Below are 27,316 nucleotides of genomic sequence, written 5' to 3' on the forward strand. Positions count from 1 at the left end.
ATACAACTAACTAAACTACATGCATCAACCCCTTCTTGCTTTACATTATGTGGAGATTTATCTTGTAATCAATACAAATTCAGTGCAAGAACACTGCTATGGCATGCAGACAGTTGGTAAAATGGATTTGGAGAAGCATTCAGAATGTTGCTCCTGACTTTTCTGTCTTCAAGTTTTTGATACCAATATGTGGAAACATTTCCTGGTACCACCAATGTAACTTACTTGTAGCTACTGAAGGTAGTGAAAGTTAAGAGAAACTATAGTTTTCTTTCCATGTTTGGAAACATTGGAGATGTTGAAGACTTTAGTGGCCCAACAATCAAATCTTATAGACTCTACCAGTATCCCCCGGTCGCTGGGAAAATAGTAGAAATTGGCCAAATAGAGTCAAATGTTTGAAGGGAGTTGGCTACGGAGACCAACCTTCAAACATTTGACTCCATTTGGCCAATTTCTACTATTTTCCCAGCGACCGGGGGAGACTGGTAGAGTCTACAAATCTTATTGCTTGTTTCTTTGAGGAGCAATTGTTTGAATAGGTGATAATTTTAAATAACTTTACAGCATACTGATAGTAATGCCTGCTCCTATCTTACCCAAAAAAAATTCAGACCCAAGATGTGTTCTATCGATAAGTTTATTTCTCCTTGTTGACAAGAGTCAATACAGGTGACAATAGACTCATACTTCTTCCTTTAAACTCCAATTTGTACAATTATTTCTGCATCACTACAAATTACAGGACATGTTTTAGTATACAGAAATAACAGCCAAGACCACAGCAACTCAGTTGAACTTGAGATGTCCAGTCTTCTCTGCCTCAATCTCGTTTGTCAGGACGGACCTTCTCGGGATCTGGGTACTGAGGGACGTTGAACCAGAACTCATCACTGAAAACAATCTGAAAGAACAAATTCAAGCTCAAATTTAAGTCAACTGTGCATACAGTGGAAACATTAGCAAAATACAAGCAAGCATTCTTACAGTGTTGTGATCTCTTTCATATCTAAAGTTAAGACTTGCAAAAATTGAGAATAGAAATTACTTGGTCTCAACGATGACCATGTATTCTGGATTAGTCAATAAACTTACATGTATGCAATCCATATTGTACTAGCCTGATTGAATGTTGACATCTACCTGGTTTATATGGTCAAAGATGTCGTCTGCTATCTTTTTAAGTTGCTGTCTGAAACGCCTAACTGTTTCAAAATTTTATCCAGTTGCTTGAATAACTATTTTTATTATTATATCATTTTTCCTTCATGTAGAAACTTGAAACACCATACAAGTACTTACGTATGATCCACTTGCAAGCAGGGAGCTGATCCCAACCACAAGTAGGATGTTTCCATTCCCATTCTGGGTGCCTGACTCAGTAGCCATGCGTCGGACTGACTGGCGAACGTTAGACCCTGAAAGGAAAAAGGTTACCATATATCATTTCACTATTGACTCCTTGGAAGCTAACTTTTCTATCATTGATTTTAGATATTTTATGATGCTGAGTAAAAATCTATAATTATGATGGGCTCAGCAGTAGATCTAACACAGATGGTTATGATGAAGTACTAGTAGTTGGTTTCAAAGGATACCAACAAAATCCACACCAAATCCCCTACTTTATCCCTCGTACTTTATCCCTCGTCCATCTGGGGATGCACTAAGTTGAATTTGAACTTGAAGAGGTCTACAGGGTAAATTTTCCATCATGGAAAAATTCTTAGCTCTTGTTGAAAGTTGATCTTGACAGATATAGCCTGGATATAATTTTTCCACATCACTCTTTCCTCTTCGTAAGTATGTGAGTAAGTTCTGTGCCAAACCTCAGGCTAAAGGCTCCTTTGGTCTATACTCTTTTCGATAAAGTGTGGTCACTGTGGTGGGTTCTCTCACATCTGTACCTGCCAAATTATGGATGGATCTTTAGAAGGGCCTGTAGAATTAATGCTCAACTGCGCGGCCTTTTTCTTATAAAAATTCAAACGGTATGTTTCTGGATACAATCTGATCAGTTTGTGAGGCACTAATAATATGTAAGTTATCATGCCAAACCAAGGACAAGTTGATGATACTCATTATTTTCTCTCTTCGCATGTCGAAACGCTACACAGGAATTTAGAGCCTACGGGATAGTTAAAACGACAGAATCCAACACTAGAATGTACCTGGAGTCCTGTATAACCACTTACCGACTAGTCTGGGGAGAGTTCTCAAGACAGGCAGCATTTTGAGGCAGTTTTCTCGTCGCCGATGTCCAACTTCGTGCGGTTCTTCAAATCCAAAATGGCGGTGACTCCTCAAGTCTCGCGGTGACCTTGTGAATATCGCGAGAGCTCACGAGAACTTACTATTTTGGGAAAGACTATTGGGATTTAGGGTTTTTCTCCACTCTAGCCATGATGACAAACTATCATATCTTTGGACCAAAAATAAGTACCAACTTTTGATCTTAAACTCATTAATTTATTTATACTTTGCTAAATCTACTCATCGGAATATTCTTTTTACACTGATCTATATAACACATTGACTCCTCTATTCTAGTGGTTTCGTCTGTTTCAAACACATGGGCACAGGAAACATGAAGTGTCCAGCAAGTGTTTTGAACTTCTACCTGCTGTTTTGCATTGTTTTGCACCTGTTTGTGGCAGGACGGTGCGAAGATCCTCCTAAGGAGAACGTCGCTGGTGACGTGTTGGACACTGGAAATGCACCAGATCACAAAATCTCGGGCTGGGACATCTGTATCCTTGACTTTGCTGATGTTGTTTGTGATGTTAGGTCCGACTTGGCAATACCTGATTGGTTGATAGATGAATAACATTTTCCATTGGGTAGGAATCTGGAAAGTCCTTAGGAGGTTGAAATAATAATCTTATTTTACCGATTCATGATTATTCCATATCTATCAAACAAGTTACCTACTAGTATTTTACAGTGTGTGATTGAATGAGACATCTAGAATATTATTATTGTTATTATCATTATGGTTAGTGTTACGATTATTATTGTTACGTTTTGGTTTGTGAAATTCTGTTGTTGTTTTTACCCAGACTAGGATCACAAAGGAAATCCTGTTTCCCTCTGTCCGTTTACACCATGATGTAATAAAGCTGAAATAAATAAATAAATGAGTTGGCTAACCTGCAGTTGATTGCCTGAGTTCTAATGATACTTTATATAAAGCACAAACATACTGTTGGGTTGGTTCCTTGACCAATTGTTGAAGATAAGAGACTGTTTGCTCATAAGCGTATGGACCACAAGGATGCGGTCAGCACCATTGTTGCTATGGAGGGATATGCTAAACAGTACAAGATGATCAACATTCTCCTAGATAATATCTTTAAGGTAAAAACCACTGGCATTAGTGTTTTACGAGTGGATTGTGTAACTAGACAATAATTCTACAATCTAGTAGATCTCCTGTTTTAGTTTTCCATTCACTCACCCAAGGACTTCCTTTACTCATCTTAACCTTCATGCTGCTATAGCATAGCCAATTCGAAAAATTGCTACTGAATGCTGGAAGACCTGCATTAAGAGTGTTAATTAGAAGTCATAAAACTTTGATTCAGGTTCTTTCTTTTTTTCATTCTATAAGTAACAGCTATTTTTCTTCGCCTTGTTTTCCCCCAGGTTATTCCAGATGCACAAACTAGTCTGCAACAAGCCGGATATTATCCTGGTCCATTTCCTGAAAACACTGACATCAAGGATGGTAACTTTGAAGTTTAATCAAAGCCAGCCTTAAATTTACATCCAACAAATGAGAATATCAATAATATTGTTTTACACTTGTTTTAGCAATATGTCTGAGGTCTGTTCTGATTTCTGAGATGAGTCTTTACTGACAAGTAAAATAGACACTTTCATGGTAAACTTCTAGTTGTTTGCAAGATGATAATCAACATTCACTGCCATGCATGTTTCTTTCCCAGCATTGTCTAGACTACTGGAAAACGTGGCGTTCTTCGGGGATATTTTGCTGAGATTCCCTGATATGACCCATGATGTTCTGAAGAAGCACAAGGAGTGGGGGGTCATCATAGAGGCTGCTGTTGTCTTCTGTAACCAGACTCAGCTGTACAGCGAGGGGGTCAGCCAGGAGCAGCTGATGTTGGTGAGATGCGAATGTAGTTGTATTTCACACTTTTAGTCTATATATGAGACATAAGAATGCCTAGTACATGATACACATGTATGTTAAACAATCAACTTTGTTCAAGCTGCATTGCTAGCCAATGCATGTTTGTTGTGTTATACAAACTGTTGAATTGAAGAGTTTCTATTATACATGTACTGTTGTTAGTTTTTTTTATTTCACTATTGTAGACTCAATGATATTGTAATTGTTCTGTTAGGTTATTTACATAAACATGTATGTAACATTATGTTGGATTTTTCAGGTATCCCAGGAGCTGGGTCTCAAAGAGAAGGATCCTAATTACGTTAACCCATTTAGCAAGGAAGGAAAAATGGTTAGTTTGTCTTTATGGAACTGACTTTTGGGCATGCCAGTAATTCAGATGAAGTTATCTGTTAGTGACAGTACCATTGCTGAGTTTCCATACACTTTTGTGAAGTCATTCATCACATGAGTGTTGGTTGTTGAAAAATTGATCCATCATATTTAACAGATGTAGTAGAATGATTGAACTTCACAAAAGCTGATTTTCGTTGAAAAACTACTGGTATATAGTGCAGTCAGGGGTTTTAGAAAATCAGTAAATCTACAATGTATCTACAAAAAAAGGCTGCAGGCATTTTTTATGGATATGATCTTATGTTGTAGAAAAGCCAGCAATATTTATATATTCTATTCATGTAACCTTTAGGTTACAAAAATGTACATTGAGGTTTTATTTTTATGCCATTTTACAGGCACAGGAACAGCAGATGTTACAAGAAGCTAAATCATCTCATGACAAACCTAAGAAGAAAAAGGACAGAGAGAAACGAAAAGGACCAAGACTCAGCCGCTCCAAGAATGAACTATAACTTTATTATACTGTGAAATGTTGTTGATAACATTTTACTGAGACCACAACTCAGTTATTATTTTACAATATTGCATTTAATGTAACATACATTTGTATTTTGTAAAATTAGGCTGATGAACTTAATAAATTGAAATACTTTTCAGTACGAGGTTTAGAGCTGCATCCTTGAGTATGGACTTAAGTGTCCAACTATTCCTGGTATATTATAGAATAGTCAGTTAAGTTTACAAGTACAACAAAGACTCTTGTATCAACAATTATATCAACAACCATTATATATCTTCTTAACACATACATGTACAGTACAAGGACTCCAAATTTTGCACTGAATAATTTGTGAATCAACAGAGAGAGGTTTGAAGCCACACAAAACAGTGATGGGATCAACACGTACTTCTAAAACATTTAGTACTTTTGGAATCGTATTGTACACCACATGTTACAATAGTTGTGATGAAGCCAGTCTCTCCTCCTTATTGCAGAAGAACCTGAGTTTGTTTGGAAGAATCTTGACCTTGATGGGCATCACCTCATATTGCTCATTGTCAATGCTGAACCAGCTTTCCTTGCCCTGCAAGTTATACAATTTAAAGAAATGAACTGTGTGTTAATCCAAAATCTACAGTTAAAGATCGGATATAGTATTACAAAAATTAAACATATCTTGCATCTCGGAGATTATCATACAAATTTATCAAAAGAAATAATAGTAGTTATATGTAGTGATGGATCATTACATGATAAAAGTTCATCAATGTATTGGTATCTTAAAGAATATTTGGTAGCAAGGCTATGGTGTTTACTAAATCAGTTTGAAGAAACAACACTACAATACACATTTTGTAGAAATGCTGAAAAGAAGTGTATTGGATTGTCCAATACACTTCTTTTGGACTACAGATTCCTCTCATACACACAGAAGATATGAAATTGGAAACGTTACCTCTGGAATCTGAGGTTCCAACTGGAATGCATCCACCTGCACCTTGGACCAGTCCTGTCCTGGCACATCTTGGGGAGGTGTCTTGGTATTTGCACTCAAGTCCCTAGATTGTAAGAGTGGCAAGGCCCAAACACATGTCCTTATTACTTAGCCTAGTTGCCATCCTAGTTAATTTAATAGGGTGTTCAAATAGCTGGTAATGGGGGATATGAGATCCCCAGTAAACTAACTAGAACGGTATATTGCTACATTTACTCCAGTAATTTTCTGCATGAAATGATATGCATAAATGGATGAAAATGTACCAGTCTTACCCCAAATTGACAAAATCTTCTCTTGAGAGCTTTGGACTTGAGCTCACAACAATGTGCTTTTCCTGAAAAGAAAAAGACCAAGATAGGTCATGATTCACTAGCTCTGCGCACAAAGTAAACAAGGGAAATCTGACAAAATGAAACAAAAATGAAAACAGAAAAGAAAGGAACCATCTAAGTAGCAACCTTTGACAAAGTGGTGTTTGTTGTAGATGCAGTCAGCTCTACAGCAGATACTCTTCTCTCAGTGTCCCAGGAGTCTGGCATCACAGCTTCATTTGGGTCTGTAAAATGGAATACACCAAAGCATGACTGATATTGCTCAAATATGTTTGCCCTCCTTTTCACAGTGTAATGAATCCTAATGATATGAAATATGTAGTATTGTACTCAGTAAATATACAAATATTCATTGTTCAAAACAGAAAAAAATACTGATTTGTTTTTATGACAGACAGAGGTCATATATATGCCATTGCTACTGTACATGTGCTGTACCTTCTTCTGGCTCCATGGTGACCTCTTGTGTTGATTTCCAAGGCCAGAACCACGCCCACCAACTGGTGTCAGGTTCTGGTTCAGGGTCCTTGGTTATCACAGTCTCCACAGGTTGTACATTGTAGGACAGAACTGCACTCACTTCAGAAGGCCACTCCTGTAACGGTTACAAAAGTTGATAAAAACGATGGTATATTTCTACATATTCAACCTTCATGTTACATCATCTGTAGGTCAACATCTTTTTAAAGGTTTAGACATGCTGGTAGCTGTATTCTATCAGTGAGTCAGTAATGAGATGGACAAGCTGCATAGTGTACTACAGACATACCTTCATTAATCTTTTAATGTAGGCAAATCTCTGCTTCAGGGGACCCATGTACCAGTACCTGAAACAGGAAGACAGGGTCGTGTCAGGCAAGTATTTCAACTGAAAAGCAGCAGGATAAACATATTGTATGTCAAGTATCAATTTTACATCACATTCTATGCCAAAAAACTTACTTGTCCAGATTCTGCTCAGCATCTCTGAAGGCTCCCCATCGAATCCCAAGAGTGGCAAATACTGGCTTGCTGTTCTCATCCTGAAAACACAAAGCATGTCGACTTATCAGCAGCTACTCTCATATAATTATGAGATGAAAACCACCACGATACTATCCATCCTTGATGAATGGTATAGATTTGCAGGTGTAACATGACTTTACTTCCAAGCAAATGCTACTGAAGTACTATAACTATACCTGTAGTGGCTGTATTCTCATGACGTCTACTGGACATGTCAACTCCTTGATAACTGCCATTGCTGATTCTGCTATCCACCTACAGAAAATAGGGAAGTTTTTGAAAAATTACAAAGTGGTTCAGAGTAGCTTGTAAGTGATAAATTAATGCAGCAAAGTAATCTATATCATTGCTCTTCAAAGTGTGCAACACAAAGTGTAGAAGCTTGCAACTCCTCAGGCACATTTCAAATAAGAAACTAAATAGCTTCTAGTGGTGCTACAGTTTGAGGACTTTCACAAGTTACCTGACTTCTGATTCTCTGCTGGCAAACAAAGAGGTGGCTAGGGTGTTGTTTTTTCCTAGGGGGATGATGCCTATTGGTATCTTACTGGTCTGAAACTGATAGAAAAAATTATGTGTTATTTTGACTTAGCAGAAATATTAGTACCCAAATTTTACAGGAATTAAATCTTAAAAATGTTATGTTCAGTTAAGACTTTTATCAGAGGATTACAACAAGAACAAATATTTCACCTGATCACTTCTTCTGAGCATTCCAGTGACAACCTATTTGAGAGGATGAAGAAAGAAAACATGTGACTCTTGATGCAGTAATGGTACTGATACAAAACAGAAGACAGGCAAGTGTCTGAGGCCAGCAGTATCCACTGACGACTATTGAGCGTACCTCCATGAGGGTTCCATCTCCCCCTGCCACCAGTACTGCATCTGTACGCTGCAGGGTATCCGGGAAACTGGCTAGGGCTTTGGCATGGCCCTCATAGTCAGTCTGGAGCATGGAAGGATACATCAATGTTTATATTACAAAAAATATCAAAGGAAAACAATGGGTCTCATTTATGCTGTGGGTTTATATTCTCATTGCCAATCATTAACTTTTCACACGTTACAAAATTTACGTTACACCAAGGACACGTTACATATTTTCACACGACGTGACGTTACAAAAACTTCAAAGCATATAAGTTAATACGGTAACACATTGGTAAAATAACTCCATACATTTTTGAAATGTCACAGCAAAAAGGTTAAAACAAACTAGTACAGCAATGTTACCAAATAGTAACACATCCTAAGAATAGTAAGATCTGATACACCCATAAGCCATATTCTAAATTTGAAATTCCCTTTCAAAGTTTCATTGTTGTTGGAGAGTCTGACCTCTATTATGGAGACTTCTAGACCTGCTAGATGAAGCAGAGGGACTGCATTTTTCTCAAACTTCTTTCGTGCTTGTCTGTGGAAGAAGGAAAATATACAAATCAATAACAGGAAATGATCATGTTGACATGATCATGTATTACCTTTACCTTAAGGCTTACCTTCCATCATGTACTAGTATTAGGCCGTAATAATCATTTGTAGAGTGTAAAAGTCAATGGTACAGTCTTAATACGTGTTGATACATAACTTCATTCAAACTTCAGCATGGGTGCATATCTATAAAAAAAGGTAACAAGGACAAAGCTCAGACTTAAAGGACAAAGCACAACGCTTTTTTGTTAGCTAGAAGTGCAATAGGGCTTTGCATCAGCTTGAGTATTTAGCCATTTTTTCACACATTGGTTCACCCCTGCTCTTCTTGAAGTTTTGGTTTCTTTTCATTTCTTTGCAATAGCAATAATGAAACAAAAAAGTTTGCAACTAGAACCATCTTGATTCCTACCCATTACAAGCAGCTGGGTTGAGGAAGACAACCACTTTTCTTGTCTGTCCCATGCAGTGTAGAGGTTGTTTGCCATATTCCTGAAAATAAACAAAATTTTTAACAAACTACTGTAAACGCATTTACTTTCACAGTGGTTTAACCATTTTATTTCGCAGTAGGATGAAAAAGGAGGTTTTGCAGTGTTTTAAATTCACGGTTGGAGGAATTTTGTAGTATGGACGTAATATATTGGAAATGTATATTTGCAGTGTCATGCATCTACGATGGAGAGGTCACTGTGCAAACCGCAAAATTAAAACTACCATGAAAGTGTCAAGACTTAAACAGTTACAGCAATCTCTAGTACGAGAGCCCAGGCAGAAAAGGCGAGTCTCGCAAAGAGGAACGTCTGACTGAAGTAACAACTCTAAGTGTGTGTGTGTGCAATTACTGAATATTGCATCATTTTTGATGATTTTGTGAAAAATTTTGTCTTGTAGTACGTCGTTATTCCCTCACCTGTGCTCTGCCACAAAATTCTCTTCTTACAAGGTTTTCTCTGTAAAAATGAAGGGAAAAACATAAGATAGAGTTCCTTTTGAATAACTTACACTTTTAATGTACATAATGTCAAGGTCCGACTTTTGTATACTTATGTTTATTCATCGTACAGTAAATCCAAGGACATTATAATGTCCTTGGTAAATCAATAAATATTTACAACAAATCATCAACAAAACAATTATGCACATGGCATGATGCCCCCCTCCCCTTTTCTTTTCCAGGGCGGTATTTGACGTAATATTCCACGCTACATTTTCACATTGCACGCTCATGTCAAAGGTGGCTTACTGATGTTGGTTGTTCAGATATCTGCCTAAAAACGCGACGGCAACCCCTCCAAAAGTCAGTTTCTTCCAGTGATTTCTGTAAAACCTCCAGACAGCCGCCATTATGACCTCTAGTGACCCGGACGTGCATAGACTAGACCACTAGGCTCAAGATGTTAGGGAGGAGAGAATATAAGGTTATATCGAATCATAAACATTTGATAAAAAAGTATATTTATAAGTATACAAAAATTCATCAATAAATACAACATATTTCTATCTACATAGTGATTTGTAGTTTTTCGTATTTCATAATCTTCTTAAATTTCCAACTTATTTGATTCCCTCCTTTGAAAATGAAATATTCCTTAGTGCTGAGGGATGCCGGGAACTTACGCTAACATGGCGGAATTTTGTAACCTGAGACGCGGCCTTATCTAAACTTTTAAACATATTCTCGTCTGGTCGCGATTTCCATGCACTTTTACAGCTACAGGAGGTCGTCGTCGAACCAGGGCAGCTAAAGGAACAGCTTCGATGCCCAGGAAGGGCCTGTGTTTTTAAAAATTCACCTCGGAGTGAGTGCTATTTTCAGGTGAGATTTGGACCCCCACCGTTTTGACTATCCGGTAGCGATAGCGTTGTTTTCTTGGCTCACGCAACCTTGTTTACATTCTCCAAGTATATCTTAAAGTTTGTTTGACGAAGGTGTAACAGACTGGGAACAAATTTATCTATTTGTTGGCACATTGCATAGATCTTGTAGTTTGTAAATTGCCGCCTCTTCATGACTTTTTCACTGGTGATTCTACGTCAACTATGCAAAGTACTTTCGACGGTTCATGATCATGACGTTTGACATTTTGCACGTAGTTTTGATACTCCAGAGAATTGTTTCACTGTCAAAAAGTCGCCTTAATCATTCTCTATGCATTGATTTATTGGTTCAAGTGCGCTGAAACAGTATAGTCATCACTTTCCATGTCCCACTGTGTTGTAGTGCTGGCCTTGGTGCTAGAAAGCTTTTTCTAATCACATCTTTTTAAAATTGTAGATCATAGTGAGGGTTACATGAGTTTGATTTGAATCAAATTCGTGTCCACTGCCTTTCTTTTAATTCCTAAATTATATTTCATGACGATTTATTGCAAAATTCATTTAGAATCAGATTTTAATGATATACGTGCCCGTAGGGTCCTAAGGGAAATAGATTGAACAATGAGCTTGTTGACAAACGGATGCGAGTCAAGGTCTAGTCAGAATAAAGATGTCCCTAGAGACACAGTAGACTGCAGTATTCAATTACATCATTTCAACATTATGATCTATGATTACAACTGTCACAATCTTAGTCTTACACATTTCAAAACAGTAACAGTGATTTCTTAGGGTCGTCTTAAAATATAAAAATATTTATGAAATGTATTTTTATTTCCAAAATTTTCAGATCATGAGAATCCCATTAACAATATGATACAAATTACAATTTGTCTGATTTTTTTTAATCAACAGCAAACATTCCATCCCAGATTATGTTACCATGGCAACGTCAACCATCACCATGACTGAGGAGACCACTGACACCCACACCAGTGGAGAAGGGTCGCTGCCTTTCTCCGGCAGCAGGAGTGGGGACAGTTCACCCAGGAGGAACACCTTCAGGGTCGGCTTCAACAACTGTCAGAATGGGCTGGGTAAGGACTAAGGAGATCTTCCTGCTTCCCAACTCAGTAACGAGTAGTGCCTTCCGCAAAAGTCTGCAATTGTTGAGCAACCACTAAGCAACCAAACAGTTGACCTGTCCCTTATAGAATTTCATAGATAAAGAATACATCTCTTATGTTTTATGTATATGTTTTGTTGTCTTTTCATAGCCTCCTTCGCAGGCTTCCTATAACGGCGGCGTATATATGGGGGGGGGGGGTCTCTAATGCCGGCAAGGGAGTTGTGTAGCCGAGGGATGACCGCCGATCTTTTCAATCATACTTTTACATTGTGCATGATATTCCAATTATAAAATCAAGCGTCACACTGACTCACACAAACCAAACTTTGGTCACTCAATGGTTGGTCAGCCATCACCATCTAGTGGAAAGGAGACCTTTGCAGATAGTCTCAGATTAGAAGGTAAATAATGCCAGTACAGTTATCTTAGTTTGTTTTATTACATACATACATAGTAGCAAGGTCTGAAACAGTAATAATATTGAGCCATTTTGTTGTTTGATTGTTGTTCTAGGAATCAAGATTGCCGGGGGAAGAAGTGCGAGAACAGGGGAAGAACGTGGAGTTTTTGTTAAGAAAGTTTTACTCGGAGGACTGGCTGCTCAAGAAGGTCAACACAATTTTTCTCATTGACTTTTACTAACAGTAATTGTAATAAACCCTACAGAGTATAGTTTCTAAATTCTGTGTTCCTTCTGATTTCTTATAATGCCACCACACAATACTTAAACACTGTGTGAGCAAGCAATAGAATATACAGCACATTTTGTACTTAGAAGATGCTAGGGTTTGCTCTGCACCTTTTTCATGGCAGCCCTCCCATGGGTATTGTCTGTTAACAGATTAAGGCCAGATAAAGTGATGTTAAACAAGTCCTTAGTAGTGCACTTTGGTTCTCATGAACTCAGTCCACACTGAGTGTCAAGTGACTTGTAACATGATCCGAAGGTATGACATTGAAGAGAAGTAAGCATGACGGACCTTTACACTACATCGCTATAGACATGGAATACCAGCAGCATACCGTGCACTAAACCACTGTTAGTAATTGTCAAGTACATCAAAGGCAGGACTATGAAAGTATTGTAAATGCATGGAGGGTGTTGTATGAAAAGTAAGCCTTAAAACATCATACCTATACAGCTCTGCACATAAATCTGAATGGTACAGAATTTTTCCTTTCAAAATATATTTACAACTGGAGCTGAAAGATTTGGAAAATGATGATGGATACAAGTACAACTGTATGTACACGTCATGATTCACGTTTAACTACAGGTTCAGAACTAAGACAAATTGGGTTTGTTTCCCAGGCAAAATTTATATAGATAAAATCCTATTAAGATGGGGAAAGTGGGAAATTGCCGATGTAATTGTGTTTTGCACAGCTTGTTTTGTTACGATTATCCTCACCTATAATGGCTATTGGCGTTGTTCCAACAAAGGACACTTTGCATTATTAATGAGAAGAGAAAGGAGATAGACGGATCACACCATGAAATGTTTGTCCTTTGGCTGATGAGGAGAAAAAAAATAAATGTCATACAATGTGTTTAGAATAAATCATGACAATTTTACAGTTACAAAATGTTATATGGGCCCTAGATTCGGTACTAATTACAGCATGTGAAAAAAAGAACTTGCAGGTAAATATGTTATTTTTGAACTTTTTTTCCTCTTGTTCAGCGTTCCCGCCAGGCATACCTCAGTGCGTCTTTGGACGCACTTTTTTTAGAAAAGACGCACTCAGCTAGGCTGAGTGCGTCCAAACAAAATTTTGAATGGAGACTAATTTCAGTCACCAGTGGAACTAGAATCTTAGAACAACCACTCTTTTAGTAAGAAAGAAGCCTACGATGTACTCCCAGGGTTCTCTGTTACGCATTGTTAGCAGTCCATGGCCAGGGGCGGAGCGCTGCACGCCTCAAAAACATCAAACTCACGCCCGGTACCGATGAAATTGCCGGGCGGCCCTGGCCCCAGTGCGACACGCCCCCGTAATCTTCAAAAGTGCCGACAGTCCTACGGCCGCGGGGAATAGAAGATTCACTCGAACAAGGAGCGCGTCTAAATATCGTGTTGTTGCCCTCGTTGTACTTTTCTTAATGACAATTATACGGATATTCGCGGCTCTAAGAATTTTACAAGCGGTTTATATCTTGAACTGGGAAGAACTCTCCAAACAAGAAACGCCTGAAGGGTGACAGCATCACAACGTAACAAAGCATAAAGAAAACACATCGACACATCTAAAGTTGATCTATATCCCAGAAACGATTTTAATTCACTAAAATCACATCCAACCTCTTGTCATTCTTAGATTTTATATGGAGAAATATCATAGCGTCTATCAACTGAAAATGTGATCGCGATCTCCCTCTTTTATGTTTGGATGCGGTGCACACCGGCTGCAGCCATCTTGTCAAAAGTTGTGTCGCGATTTCGTTTAATTTGCTCTTGGAAAATTAACGCAAAGACCTGATATTTGGCTCGCAGTACGACTGCACGAGTATGAGCATACATGTAGGAAAAGAAATAGTACTTATACAGGGTGAAGAAAGCACAGAGACTCGTCACTGGGAGCCGAAGCACGGGCGGCTTTTCTGTAGAGACCCAACTTTCTTTTCCATGGCTGTCGCCTGTACTAGGACTGGTTTGCCTTGCAGACAGTTGCAGTTACGATTTTGCCGCCGGATGATCACTGATTTTCTAGGATCGACCCTACATTGAACCGGCCTTGATGTCATGTGGACTTTTGTGACGGTAATTTACCGAACATGTTTCTTTGACCCACAAATGGATTCAGCTAGATTCGTACGTGGTATTAAACGTCACTAACGTTATGTTTGTTATTAAACTACGGTCTGCTTGTGAAAATTACTTGTAAGTTCATGTTTACTAGGTAATTAATACCTTTCCCTGTCAGTAACGTTCACGAGAACTACCGGTGATAGTGACATGAAAACGAACTCTCCGGTCGAGAACAAACGAATGAACATGAAATGCCTGAAAACTAAGCCGGTTTTATCAAAGAGTGAAAGACTTCAATTGTATTTTTCATGTTCGGTATCCACGTACCTCAAAACACGAATAACAATGTGTGAGAAGTAAACTACAACGTGTGACATTATCTACCGATTTCCTGCGTTTTGAAAATTTTTGGGTAGCTCTTATTATCTATATAATGTCCTTGCAGTTACCGATAATACCAATGGCGGCGGTAAAAAGGGACCGCCGACAACCACTCTCAACCCGGCATGATTTGTCTCTCAAAATGCGGGAGATTGCGTTTCTGGAGGCTTGAAGATCCAAAATTTCCCGGGGGAGAATCCCCCCGGACCCCCCTAAATTGCGACCGCCTTCGGCGGTCGGGTCACGCCTTCGGCGCTCCCCCCCCCCCAATTTATTTTGGTGGACGCACTAGGAAAATGGGCTGGCGGGAACGCTGCTCTTGTTCTATTTTCAAGATTTTTCTCTTTCTTGTGTTATGAAAACACAAGTTAGCAGCTTCAACTTACTCCATAATGTGTGTAGTTGGTGGTATTGATAGAGTCAAGCATTGTAATTGTGGTAATATCGAACTGAGAATCTGATGATTAACGCTGGCAACCACATAAGACTAACACTGTTATTGATAAAAGTAGACAGGTCGAGGACGAACCTATTGTATAGGTCAGCTCCAGATGTAAAGGTATGCATTGACAAGGTGATGGTATTTGAGGGCATGTTTTGTTACTGATCAGTGAAAAGAATAGCTTTAAGAATGTTGTCAGTCAGAATCTAACCTTCTTCAAATATCTATATACATTTTACAATGAATTCTATTAGCAATTTCAGCTTCTACAACACCTACAAAATACAAGTGGTAGAGTGTGTTTACTTCACAGCCACCTCCCAGTGCAAACAGTCAAGTTGTGTATTTCCATGTCACAACTGTCAACAGTGCTATTTTAACACCTGTATGTAGATTAGAATGTAGGTGGTGTATTGGGAGAAAACATTAGGATGGTCTAGGGGTCAAGGATCTTTCCCTGTCTTGATCAATTGCTAGTGAAATATCAGAGGCTACATTACCCAAACTATCTGTAAGATTTCAATGATCTTTTTTTAATGTATCCAATTCTCATGTACCACTCTTGCTTTGGTGTGCACCAGATATAACTAGTTCAATCTTTTAGTTACTAGACGTAGTAGTATACAAAATGTTGCACCTAAACTGTTCAAACATAAATAATACATAAATAAGAATAAATGATACATGCTTTAGAAAATTAAAGCCCAAAAAAACTTTTTCTTTCAATGTCTTTGGTGAAGCATTTTCCAATCGTTACAAACTTCTGCCAGTGTTAAGTTGACTTGACTTTTAGTTACCCAAACTGTAAAACCTTAACGCTTCAAACATAAATAATGGAACAACAAAATGGATGAATAATACATACTTTAAATCCTTTTTTTTCTTTCAATGTTTTTGGTCAAACGTTTTCCAATTGTTACAAACTGTTGCAGTTGCCCGTGTTAAGTTGATTTCTGTGTGTACATTGATACCCATTGACATATTTCCCTTTGTTTGATACAAGTTGCCGAACAAAAGTGCTTTGGTAACTGACACCACCTGTGTTGATTTCACGTTGTTGTTGTTTACCCCCAGGTCAGCTGCAGGAGGGTGACCAGATCTTAGAAGTAAACGGCCAGACCTTACAAGGGGCCACCAACGAAAGGTGAGATACACTACTACTGTAAATGTTTGCATGGTTTTTATTTCGCGGTAGGGAGAAAATGAAGTGTTTGCGGTGGTTTTAAGTTTGTGTTTGAAACAATAGTAGCGATATAGTCATATTATGTGGGCAAAAAGTTTTGCGGTGGTTTTAAGGTTGCGCTGAAGAGTTCATTGCAATTACCCGAATATAAAACCACTGCGAACATTTCTGCATTTACAGTATAGTGTTACACAAGTGCACTGCTTTGTTGTTAGAAGAAACAGACCTTTATGTACACATTGTACAGTAACGTTTTCAGTGTTTGCTGTCTAACGTGGGGATAATGCAATTTATGTTATGCCATAAATAAGACTGTTCCACCATTGCTGTATAGATTATTACTATGTGCACCATAGTCCATGACTAAACTAGTACTAGTAGTAGTAATTTTTGGTTGGTTGGTTGTTAGACTTATAGATATAACACAGAATTTGAATATCTTAACAACATTAGAATACATTCTGTGGAAAAACTCTGCACCTTGGTGTACACGATTTCAGGGAGTGAGTTAAATCAGAGCTTAGTTTTTTTCTCATGACATTCCTACAAAAGCAGCATCACTGAATTTTCAGCTGTTTTTAGAATTATTTATTTATTTATTAGTTGATATCAGTAAAGATTGACCTTACAGTATAACTTCTGACCCAACTCTAGCTTGAAAGGACTAGGTACAGAATTTGTGTGAAGTAGGTCCCCTTTATGTTGTAACCATATATGTAGCTGAAGTCTTTACTCCGTGGTCTTATTGCCATTACAGTGAATAATCATTAACTAGTGGCTATAGAATACATGGGGTAGGCATAGATTAAACTGCGATAACCTTTGACTCCCTGTATTGTGTAGAAGCTAGCTAAAAGAACATTTTCCTTGGGATCTAAGGCCTTCCTTAGTAACATGGACTAATGCTGTAGCTTGGTGTATTATGTCAATACTGGGCCACTACGTTAAAGGTACGATGTTTACATAATGCTTTAAACATTTGTAAGCACCAACGCTTGAATGTTTGGACAGTGTAAAAGAATGTTTTTCAAATCAAACCTTTGATCATGCAGTCAGATCCAAATTTGCTACATATAAAGCTTAAGGTATTACACAGCTTATTAGTAACTTTGTGGATGTTTTCTGCGTGTTTCCTTCTGGTTTAGAACATTGAGTGTAGCCATAAAAAGACTGGTGTTGCACTGTGTCAAAACTTTGTCAAAAATCGTCAAATTCCTCGCTATGAGCTGTCTCTATTTGCAGAGGATTTTCTATTCAAAAAGAAGACTACTTTGTACTCGTATATCTGTATGGTCTAAGAATCAAACATACAAAGGAAGAGTAACAGCTTGTATGTTGTTTTCATATGCGCATATTGATCAGGTAGAGTTGACCAGTGGCAACACCTTGCAGGTGACACCCAAGGACACATCAAGCCAATCGATCATGCCAACACTCTCGTAACCTTTTATCACAGACTGTGTGTGCTTCTGGCCCAGTTTGCTTGTAAAATTTATTTGTTTATAACCTTTGCTGGTACTAGTAGCATGTATTTTGCACCAGCTGTCTAAACTGACTGCTGTTACATAAGCAGGTATAGTTCTTCAATTTTGGTATGGTAAGTAAAGCACTATGACTTGCCGTCACCAATGTGCAATTTGCATTCAATTTGGGTAATGTCTTTTCCTAGAGATCTAGATGGGTTATTATGTTGTAGTTAGAAAACGTTAGCGACAGAGATGATTATAGTATCTTCATGGGGTCATATCTCATTGTTACCAGCTTCTATCATTTTACCAAACCAAAAATCATTTGTAGTGATTTAGTAAGTTAATATTCAATGTTTTTGTCCCAGGGCGGTGTCTATGCTGAGAAATGCTTCAGCCACTGACTTTGTGGAACTAACCATAGCAAGAGACGATGTTGCCAGGTAACACAGTCATGTTAAAAACCTTTTACTATCCTGGGACAAATTACCTCATTGTTCATTGCTCTGTCTATTTGCTTGTTTGTTTGTTTGCTTGCTTGTTTGTTCGTTTTGTAAATTCTTAAAATTCCATGTTAACTTCTTTCCTGGAAAAGCATATATGTTATGATGGTTTGTGATTTGCAGTGGCCTCTGTTTGTATACAATTTCAAATTTCATGTGCATGTACTACCACTGTGCCACAAGTCTGATTCCATTGTGAGCTACAAATATATTTGTAGAGGTTTGTTCAAAAACATTTTATAACATGTCTAATTTTTAAAAGGTGAAAATTAAGGAGTCTTCTTAAAGTGATGTCATGGCTTTATGTGACAACATGCTAGGGTATATACAACATTGTTCTAATATGTGATATTTGCTGTTTGTAGGGAGGAGTTCCTTGCGGTGTGTGAAAGTCAGAGCAACTATAGTTACTCCAGTGGGAGCTCAGGGGATAGACCCAGTACTGTGTCCAACAGTAGTATATACTCTGCAGGTAAGGGTCTTTATGGAGTAGTGATAATTACCACTCAATCAAGTCTATGTACCATGTATGTGCATGTTTCAATTGTGACAGATGTAAAAATAGGAGTCTCCGATATTTAGTGACTATTGCTGACATAGGGCAGTTTTTGCGAGTGAATTTCCGTTGTGAATTTCCATTTTTCTCAGTAGAGAAAAAATGATGATAATAAGGACAGGTTTAAATCCTATAGAAAAGGAAAAATATGACTTATCAAAATACATCATCAGCACAAGTGGGGCTTTCCTCCCATGCAATACATGTAGTGACATTGTATGCATGATTATGTTGCTAAACCAATATGGTTACATTCCATAAGCATCAAAGGATGTATCATTAGAACAGCTTAAGCTACTTTGAAGATCTTTACTTTCATTTACAAACGGTACCCTCTTGCTACTCTTAACATGTCACTATACAGTAGTATTATTACTCACAAATTGAATGCTACTAATCTTTGAAACTAGTATACAAAGTGGTTACAGAGATGATAAATAGGAACATTTGAAGTTGCCATGAATCAATAGAGATTTTGTCAAACATTTCTACAGTATGGTTACAAATAGTAGTGTACACTTACAAATGTATACACAAAAGAGAGAAAGAACCAATCTCAGTAGGAATTTTAAAACATGTCAGTCTTTGTCGATAAGCTATTGCGGTAGGCACGCTGTTGTTTGGTATATAGTGTGCTGCATTCCTGTGTTTCTTGTATACAGTGGCTAAGTGAAGGGTCAAAGTCTGATACTACCAAAAACTGACAACAAAGCTTGTCAGAAGGGCTGTTCCACTGCTGAAGTTGTCCAGGATTGTAGATTATGATTTCAATGTTGGAATAAGATGGAAATGAAGTTTGATATGAGGTCTTGGCTCTAGTACTATTAGTAGTAATAGGTTTATGAATGAATAACTAGTCTATCGGTTGAGCTCTCTTTGCTGTCCAAAAATAAATAAAAGGTGAATCATTTAGCACTAAGAACATTTAAAAGAATAGGGATAGTAATTTTAGATATGAAAATAGCATAGTAAAAAAAGAATGTTTGTTCATTTGCTATCAAAAATAATTTGCCTAAACAGATTTTTCATGTAGAGAAAATAGCGCATCCAAAAGTGGTAATTACCACATTATTTCTATGTTATCTAGTTAAGAGGAATGTCTCGGTGAGAAATTTGAGTGTGCAAGGTTTTGAAATACACACATTGTGTAGTTTCCAGGTGAAATGTTCCATGACCAACAATAACCAACCTGTTCCTGCCATCTGTTACATACATTAATCTTGTCCTATTGTGTGTTGACTCAGTGTGGCTTTTAGTATTCAGAAAAGATACATGGTTGAGATATAGAAGGCTGAAGTTTTGGCTTCTCTGGTACTTATTCTATCCACTGTTTTTTTAGGCCAAAGGCCCATGTCTCCCATGTCATCAGGATCCTCGGTACAACCTTCTCCTCCCTTCATGAAGAACATTGGGAAGTCCCACAGGCCAACAATACAGAACAACAGGCACAGCCCACTGCAAAATGGGGGTGCCCAGGGCCCTCCAAATGGGTAAATATGCTCAGATTTTCTTTTATACATTGTATATGATTTCTATCTTCATAAGTAACATGTACATGTATGTGGCCAACAAAACATTTGTGAATAAGACTTGAGAATAATCTGTAGTTTAAAAAGAGACAGCTTGGGGACTTCAAACATTATACATGTATGTTTTCGTGCATTTTTGTAAGGGAAGCGCTAGCAACAACTCCCTATAAAAATGTCCAGTGCTACAAAAACAGCAAGGAACCTTGTTGACCTATGTGCCATTAGGCACTACAAGGTGAACAACAACAACATGCATTTCTGTATCTTGCCCACAGCTCAGATGTCCAGGTGATCACCATAGCCAAGTCCTCAGGACTGGGCATCAGTGTGGAGGGTGGGACTAACCGCCCTGAAGGACCGCTCGTGTATGTGACTGAAATTCTGCAAGGAGGGGACTGCTACAGAGTAAGTACTCTCATCTCTCTATTCTCTTTTGTAATCTTGTATGTTCAACATGTAGTTGTGCTGAATTTCACTTAGAATTGCTGCATGATTATGTATAAGACTAAAGAACTGGTCAATAGTTTCTCAGACTTTATTGAAAACGGTATCTGCTACACATTCATGTAGCCTGGAGGACCAATGCTCAAAAGAAGAGTGTCAAACTTACGTTGGTGTAAATATTTGATCAGTGCTGCAAAGTAATGATCATTCCATGTTAGAAAGTCTCATGGGATGCCGAAAGGGCAAAAGGATCATGACAGTACTTCAGAAGCTCATGCTTAAACTTCCTGTCATTGTCAGCTAAAGCAAGAGTGCAAGAACTAGAGTGCTGTAGATCCTTGAAAGAAAATGGACGTGAGCGTAGTAGAGAGGACTGTCAAAATGTATATGTATAAGTCACAGCAGAGATTGGGATTTAGGACGATGGGGGAATGTCCTAGGACAGATTGGAATTGAGTCTCTCCTCAATCCTAGGACAGATTGGAATTCAAATCTGTCCTGGGGCAATCCCGGATTGCCCTGAATTCCAAATTTTACTGTGAAACAGCTTAACAGCACATATTTGTTGGAACTTCTCATCTTAATATCTGTCTAAAGCTTTTGTGCATACTGTTGTGTAATTTTGTCTACCTTTTTTCTCCCATGTAGGATGGACAACTGCAGCTAGGAGACCAGTTAGTAGCCATTAATGGAGAGTCCCTGGTGGGGATCACTCACGAGGAGGCCAGGAGTATCATCACTAGAGTGAAACTCAGGTTGGAACTACTGTACGTTGTTTCAACTTCAAATACCCCCAGATGACTCCGCGAGGGGCAAAGTAGGGGGGGGGAGAGGTCTCAGGCTCAGGCCTCCAGTCTGGCACAGTAACTTGAGTAAGACTCGACGGTGGGAGCCGTCACAACCGTGCCAGGCAGGGCAGTCCACTGGGGAATGGTACGGGGGAAATATTAAAATTTTTCAATCTTGTTGTTGTAAGAGTTCAAAACAGTTTTTACTGCATACCTGTACTGTTACAGGTGTTGATCATTCCTGCACCGCTTTGCCAGAATAAAACCCTGTTTATACCCTGAGACGTGTGCCAGTATTGGCAAAGAAATCTTAAAAGATTCTTTTACCTTGCAGACCGTCTAAGACAGTTGAGATAGCGTTCAGCCGAGGTGGACAGACTCCTCCCCACTCTGCGTACATGGACAGTATGCTGGGGAGTACGGAGACCACTCCTCCTAAATCTTCCCAGGATTCAACAGGATCTTACATCACACCTCCACAAGGTGTGTTTTATTTGTGATAGAACTATGATTTCGTCTGTTGGACTTGAACCCATCCATAGAAATATTGAAGAAATAAGTTTGTGGTAAAACTATGATTTCCTCTGTTAAACTTGATCTCTTCCATAGAAATAATGAAGAAATATTAAGTAATTCTTAAGATGTTGATTAGAAGAAATGTGTATACACATGTCTACAATGCAATACATGCAGTACTGTCAAATGTCTTCATACATGTGTGTGCTGTTTCAGATATCCAAAGATCTGGAGGCTTGACATATCCTCAGCTTCAACCAAACGCCTTCTCAACTCCACAAGCAGCTAACCATAGACACAATGGTGAGTACAACAATGTAAAATACATGAAGTACATTTCGTGCACAGTAACAGTGAGTGCTGTAAATTGACTTCAAGTTTGCCGGGACTTAAACAAGTGTTTAAGGTTCAAACAACCGTAGTTCGGGGTGCGATGATGAACATAAAACCACAATAAATATTTTACTATATACAGTATGAAAGTAAAATTGATGACCTGAAAGAATGGCCAGGACAGCCAACATACCAGCGAGCAATAATGGCAGAGGATTGACAGGAGTGGAAGACTTATATTGAACGTTATGCTGCACCTATGTCTGATGAATAGCTATGGGACATGTGAGTTGAGGTGAAAATTGATGGTGTTTTGACAACCAACACAAAGGACTTTCATTGTTTTGACTGCAGGACACAGTAGGCACTACTCAGACTTACCTCAGACAGAGATATCTCCAGTCCTTCCAACTCCCAACAGCACCTCACCACAGTCAGCGGGGTCCAGGGTAAACAGGGCGGCAGGACCAACCAGAGATCCCAGAAGACTGTCGCTGGATCCACACACAAGATTGAAAGTCGATAAACTGGAAACAGTAAGTTGTTTGTAAACACGATCTGACAACCCTCTGCAGTTCTTTGATAAATGCACAGGGGGCTCTTTTCTCTCAGAAAGGTAAGATTCGGACAAGCATGATGAATAAATCTTTGAGGAATTCTGAAATCAGTATCAACAGCATCTCTTTTTTAACAGTTTGCCACACTGTAATGTTAGTGTCAGTTGTTGTTGCCAAAAAAGTGGAAGTCTAGAATTGAAATTTACCTGCTAAATGAAAAATGTATGTGTGCCCATTGGAGACTATGTGTATTTTTTTTTAGCAAGGATTTTTTCACATGAAGCATCTTATGGTATCCTCCACTTTAACTTCTGATTCAGTAGAAATACATCATCTCCAGAGCTGTCTCCAGAACCCGTCTCTTCATCCGTCCCAGGACTGAAATTTGCTTCTTGGGACGGAAAAAATATTTTAGAAATCTGAACTTCATAACATGAAATTTTAAAAATTGATTTTTCTATTCTTTATATGACAGATTTAACAATGACTGATTTAACATGGGCTCCCAAACAATGAGTGGGACAGAAAAAAATGAAAGTTGGAGACGGCCCTGATCATCTCCAGATGTCTGGTTGACGTGTTTGTGAGAGAGATGCTGTTAATGTCACAGGAAATTGAGCTGCTACTGCTATGCACGCCGATGGCATTCATTTCTACTCCATTCTTAGAAAAGAATGTCATCAGCCTGCACAGCAGCTCAATCTCCAATTAATTTGTGATTCTAGTTAATTTTTTCCTCTTCATTGTACAATTTCTTTTGACATCATTTCCTTTTGATGTCATTTCTTTTGATATCATTTCTTTTGATATCATCTCTTTTGATGTCAATACTTTTGATTTTATTTCTTTTGACTGCAGGACAAATAGATAGCATGGAGTCTTATATCAGAGTATGATTATGTTAAGTTTTCCCACCATAAAAATTATTATTCTACCCGCAAAATTTCTCTTTTTCGTCTCTCCAACACTTAACAGTCAATAATCAGCTCCAATAATGCCCATAATTTTTTTAGAATACACATAACTGCAAAAATCCATCAGTTACCATACAATGTACCTTATTTAAGGTAGCAAAATAGTTGTAGGTGAGAATATTTGCCAAACACAAACTATAGATATAGCAAGTTGATTGATTTTCCCCCTGTTTTAGGCTCTGAAGTACCTAGGATTGAAAACAACCGAGGGGCAACAAAGATTACTGAGAAGCAGACTGAGACCAGACAATAGCGGGAGTGTCTCTTATGGAGGTGGGATTACAATGATTCTCACAGTTTTTGGTGAAACCACTAGAAGCCCATCTAGCCTCACAAGTAGTACACTAAGTCTTGTACATGTAGTTGTATTCAATGCTTGAGATGTAGGAAAATCTTTTGGTATCTGTATCTGTATCTATATAGCCGGTATAACCGCCATCAGGCGTAACACACCAGCTTCGCAGGCACGCGGCGCGGCAGCAGCTGGTCATATTACACCGAACGGTCTGTTACACCTAGTCTTTGCATATCTGACTGCAACTGTTCTTTAAAGCTACTTAGTGATGAAGCTCCTACAGTACTTGATGACAACGAGTTCCATTCTACTATGGTTCTCGGGAAATACGAATTTTTGAACACGTCAATCCTTGGCTGATAACTCTGGTACTTAAAAGCATGACTATTTCTGGTCCTCTTCTGAGCTGGCATTAGATACTTATCAGTCGGTACGTCCACAAGTTTATTAGTCATCTTGTACATCATGCAAAGTCTGGACATTGTTCTCCTGTCCTCAAGTGACATCCATTGCAGGTCTGGTAAATCGTAGATGCACATTAACATCTACTAACATAATTCCACCAGGGTACATAATTCCGCCACCCTGAAAAGATACGTCCAAACAGATCTCCAACCCAACATCCCCCAGTATACATGTAATGCACTCCTGTATATCTAAACTGTGCATACCTGGGGGTTGCTGCACTAGACCACTGTTTTTCAAAGTGGCAGATATATGTAACCCGGCGGATTAATGTTAATTATGGAGGTTATAGTGTATGCAATTTCAGTATTTCAAGATTTGCCACCAAAGGTCACAATTGTTGTTATATGAAATTCTTGTCCCTATTGTTCTTATATATAATAGTCTTGTTGTTATATAATATTCAATGTATAGATGAACAGGTTAGTTGTTGTGCTCTAGTACATGTGAAACAAAGAGAACGTGACTGTCAGGATGTCTGGAGAAAAAAAAGAATTGTCTCTAAAGACCTGGATATTTTATTTTTAGAGCCAACATTTCCAATTAGACTTCTATGACCATCCTGTGCACTATTCTGACAATGGGCACCCATGTAAGAGAAAGTCCAATAATGATTCAGCTATGGTCACTTTTCACCACCTGTGTGTTACAGTATACGTAGTTCTCCAAATTGGCCACTTACTACCCTTACATAATACAGAGGATACTCTGCTGTGCACGTGTTGTTGTCAGATACAGACTGACTGTCATCAATGTTTCGCCCCTTACTGTTGAACATCTCAAGTTAGTAGGGCAACATGATCTACACCATGGCCTTCTGCACAGCCCTTTCACTTGCACAGCCTTTGTACAACACAACAAGCAGGAAAAAGCTTTTCCTGTTCCGATTTCCCGATATGCCATACAACTTGGAAATTGGGCCATATTCTTTGTCCTTTTCATAGATGAAAGGGAGAGTTTCTACTATTATGCTCCAGTACTTATCGAACAAAGAGAAACGTTACATAATTGTCAGAATGTGCTAAAAAATAGTCCTTGATGGTCCAATTTTAGAGGCAACAATTCCAATAGAAGTTCTACGATCCTCCTCTGCACCAGTCTGATAGTTAATTTGCATATCAATTTTTAATTTTTGCTTAAAACCTGGTGAAGCAGAACATCCAGTCACTGACAAAAGGTAGTGGATGCTGCCCAAAATGTATCCAGTTGCTTGAGTGACTGTTACCTTGTGCATTCTGCATAGTTGGCTCCAATGTTAGAGAACTTCCACCATCAGATTCAAAATATATCATCAGCTTTGAAGAATACAGTAGTTCTCCAAATTGGACAATTACTGCAAGATAGATTCTATGCCCTCTTGTGAACATTCTGACATTTGGACCTCGTGTTAGAGACTATCCTTTAATGATTCAGTTGTATTCACCTTTCACCAGCTGTATGGAATACTGTTACTGTAGTTCTCCAAATTGGCCAATTACTGCACTGACATCACACAATCATGCTGTACACTTGTTGTCGTCAAAGCCCTTTCACCTGTGACTATTCTACATCACCAACAATAAAAGACCTCCCATTTCAATTTGACTGACAGGGCACTAAGACATGTAATTTACTGGGAAAAAATGTAAAACTTTAAAATTTAGGAACTCTAAAGTAGAATTTTTGGGTAAATATTTGCTTTAGGCATATATCATCGCCTGAATTCTTGAACAGACTTCAAATTGCTACTGAAATCACAATGTTGTTGGGACCTTGACATCATTTGTGTGAGTGTTGCGCATGATTGGTCTGAGAAAAACTGACATTGTAAGAATATATGAGACAGTGATCATAAGTAAGCCACAAGCAAAAAAGCTGGAAAGACTGTCTTTGCTCTTTCGGTTGTGTTTTTTCTACACATAACCCCCATTAAAATTAATCCACTGGCTTACATAAATCTACCACTTTGAAAAACAGTGGGTTTGAGAGATACCTCATGTTAGTGCAGCATCCCTCAGATATGCACAGTTTAGATATACAGGAGTGCATTAAACTGGGAGGATGTTGGGATGGAGATCTAGTAGGACTGTCTTTTCAGGGTGGCGGAATTATGTACCCTGGTGGAATTATGTTAGTAAATGTTACACTAGTGGAAAAACTACAGTCATAGCTTAACCATTTCTAAACCCCACGTTCATCTTACTTCTGCAGAGTTTGTCTCAGTAGCAAAAGACGTGTACAAGTTGGAGCTTGAGGAGAAAGGCATCAGCCTGGGATCAATGCTGTACGCAGGTCCAGATCTCAGCAGCATTGTTGAACCACCTGTATACAGACTACCGGTAGGTCTGTTACATGGCACCAGTTAGATAAGACTGCATACCTAAATGTAGCATCAGGTACAGGTACAAACACAGGTCCTGTCCCATACCTATAATTGAAC

General features: G+C 38.5%; 3 protein-coding genes and 1 long non-coding RNA gene across 7 annotated transcripts in view; 2 read left to right on the forward strand and 2 right to left on the reverse strand.

Moving 5' to 3' along the window:
- Positions 1–624: 624 nt before the first annotated feature.
- Positions 625–2,330, reverse strand: LOC136436762 (uncharacterized). The gene is made up of 3 exons (XR_010756082.1): positions 2,196–2,330; positions 1,303–1,418; positions 625–904 (listed from the first exon to the last, which is right to left on the reverse strand). It is a non-coding gene; the product is annotated as an uncharacterized lncRNA (long non-coding RNA).
- Positions 2,331–2,551: 221 nt separating this feature from the next.
- Positions 2,552–5,154, forward strand: LOC136436753 (coiled-coil domain-containing protein 134-like). Its single transcript, XM_066430983.1, has 6 exons — positions 2,552–2,750; positions 3,236–3,357; positions 3,646–3,727; positions 3,948–4,129; positions 4,416–4,487; positions 4,891–5,154. Exons 1-6 carry the CDS (start codon positions 2,573–2,575, stop codon positions 5,005–5,007), a joined length of 753 nt encoding a protein of 250 aa, XP_066287080.1. The 5' UTR covers positions 2,552–2,572; the 3' UTR covers positions 5,008–5,154.
- LOC136436752 (acylglycerol kinase, mitochondrial-like) lies at positions 4,990–10,145 on the reverse strand. Its single transcript, XM_066430982.1, has 15 exons — positions 10,012–10,145; positions 9,679–9,718; positions 9,178–9,257; positions 8,673–8,748; positions 8,179–8,280; positions 8,025–8,057; positions 7,795–7,889; positions 7,508–7,586; positions 7,269–7,348; positions 7,096–7,153; positions 6,765–6,921; positions 6,453–6,550; positions 6,267–6,328; positions 5,953–6,055; positions 4,990–5,580 (listed from the first exon to the last, which is right to left on the reverse strand). The coding sequence occupies exons 1-15, from the start codon at positions 10,110–10,112 to the stop codon at positions 5,449–5,451; spliced, it is 1,296 nt and encodes a 431-aa protein (XP_066287079.1). The 5' UTR covers positions 10,113–10,145; the 3' UTR covers positions 4,990–5,448.
- Positions 10,146–10,374: 229 nt separating this feature from the next.
- Positions 10,375–27,316, forward strand: part of LOC136436754 (syntaxin-binding protein 4-like) — a 30,521-nt gene continuing 13,579 nt past the window's right edge. For 2 of the 4 annotated variants that reach the window (XM_066430984.1, XM_066430987.1), the window contains exons 1-14: positions 10,375–10,584; positions 11,502–11,683; positions 12,229–12,324; positions 16,363–16,432; positions 18,306–18,380; positions 18,806–18,912; positions 20,336–20,486; positions 20,801–20,930; positions 21,618–21,724; positions 22,092–22,240; positions 22,490–22,576; positions 22,961–23,142; positions 24,314–24,410; positions 27,088–27,215. In XM_066430984.1, coding sequence (XP_066287081.1) covers positions 11,530–11,683; positions 12,229–12,324; positions 16,363–16,432; positions 18,306–18,380; positions 18,806–18,912; positions 20,336–20,486; positions 20,801–20,930; positions 21,618–21,724; positions 22,092–22,240; positions 22,490–22,576; positions 22,961–23,142; positions 24,314–24,410; positions 27,088–27,215 — 1,533 coding nt within the window. In that variant the 5' untranslated portion in view covers positions 10,375–10,584; positions 11,502–11,529. Of the gene's footprint in view, positions 10,585–11,501; positions 11,684–12,228; positions 12,325–16,362; positions 16,433–17,298; positions 17,422–18,305; positions 18,381–18,805; positions 18,913–20,335; positions 20,487–20,800; positions 20,931–21,617; positions 21,725–22,091; positions 22,241–22,489; positions 22,577–22,960; positions 23,143–24,313; positions 24,411–27,087; positions 27,216–27,316 lie in introns of those variants that run through there. The other 2 variants (XM_066430986.1, XM_066430988.1) reach the window with 2 other exon arrangements.

This window comes from Branchiostoma lanceolatum, chromosome 6, assembly GCF_035083965.1.
Source record: "Branchiostoma lanceolatum isolate klBraLanc5 chromosome 6, klBraLanc5.hap2, whole genome shotgun sequence".
Lineage (NCBI taxonomy): Eukaryota > Metazoa > Chordata > Leptocardii > Amphioxiformes > Branchiostomatidae > Branchiostoma > Branchiostoma lanceolatum.

Bases quoted from the DNA above. Each gene is read 5' to 3' on its own strand.
- LOC136436753 (XM_066430983.1), top strand. From the start codon at position 2,573: ATGGGCACAGGAAACATGAAGTGTCCAGCAAGTGTTTTGAACTTCTAC. The intron at 3,728-3,947 runs GTAACTTTGAAG...TTTCTTTCCCAG, and splicing joins AAACACTGACATCAAGGATG to CATTGTCTAGACTACTGGAA. The intron at 4,488-4,890 runs GTTAGTTTGTCT...GCCATTTTACAG, and splicing joins TTAGCAAGGAAGGAAAAATG to GCACAGGAACAGCAGATGTT.
- LOC136436752 (XM_066430982.1), bottom strand. From the start codon at position 10,112: ATGGCGGCTGTCTGGAGGTTTTACAGAAATCACTGGAAGAAACTGACT. The intron at 6,056-6,266 runs GTAAGACTGGTA...CTTACAATCTAG, and splicing joins GAAGATTTTGTCAATTTGGG to GGACTTGAGTGCAAATACCA. The intron at 5,581-5,952 runs GTAACGTTTCCA...TATAACTTGCAG, and splicing joins TGGAACCTCAGATTCCAGAG to GGCAAGGAAAGCTGGTTCAG.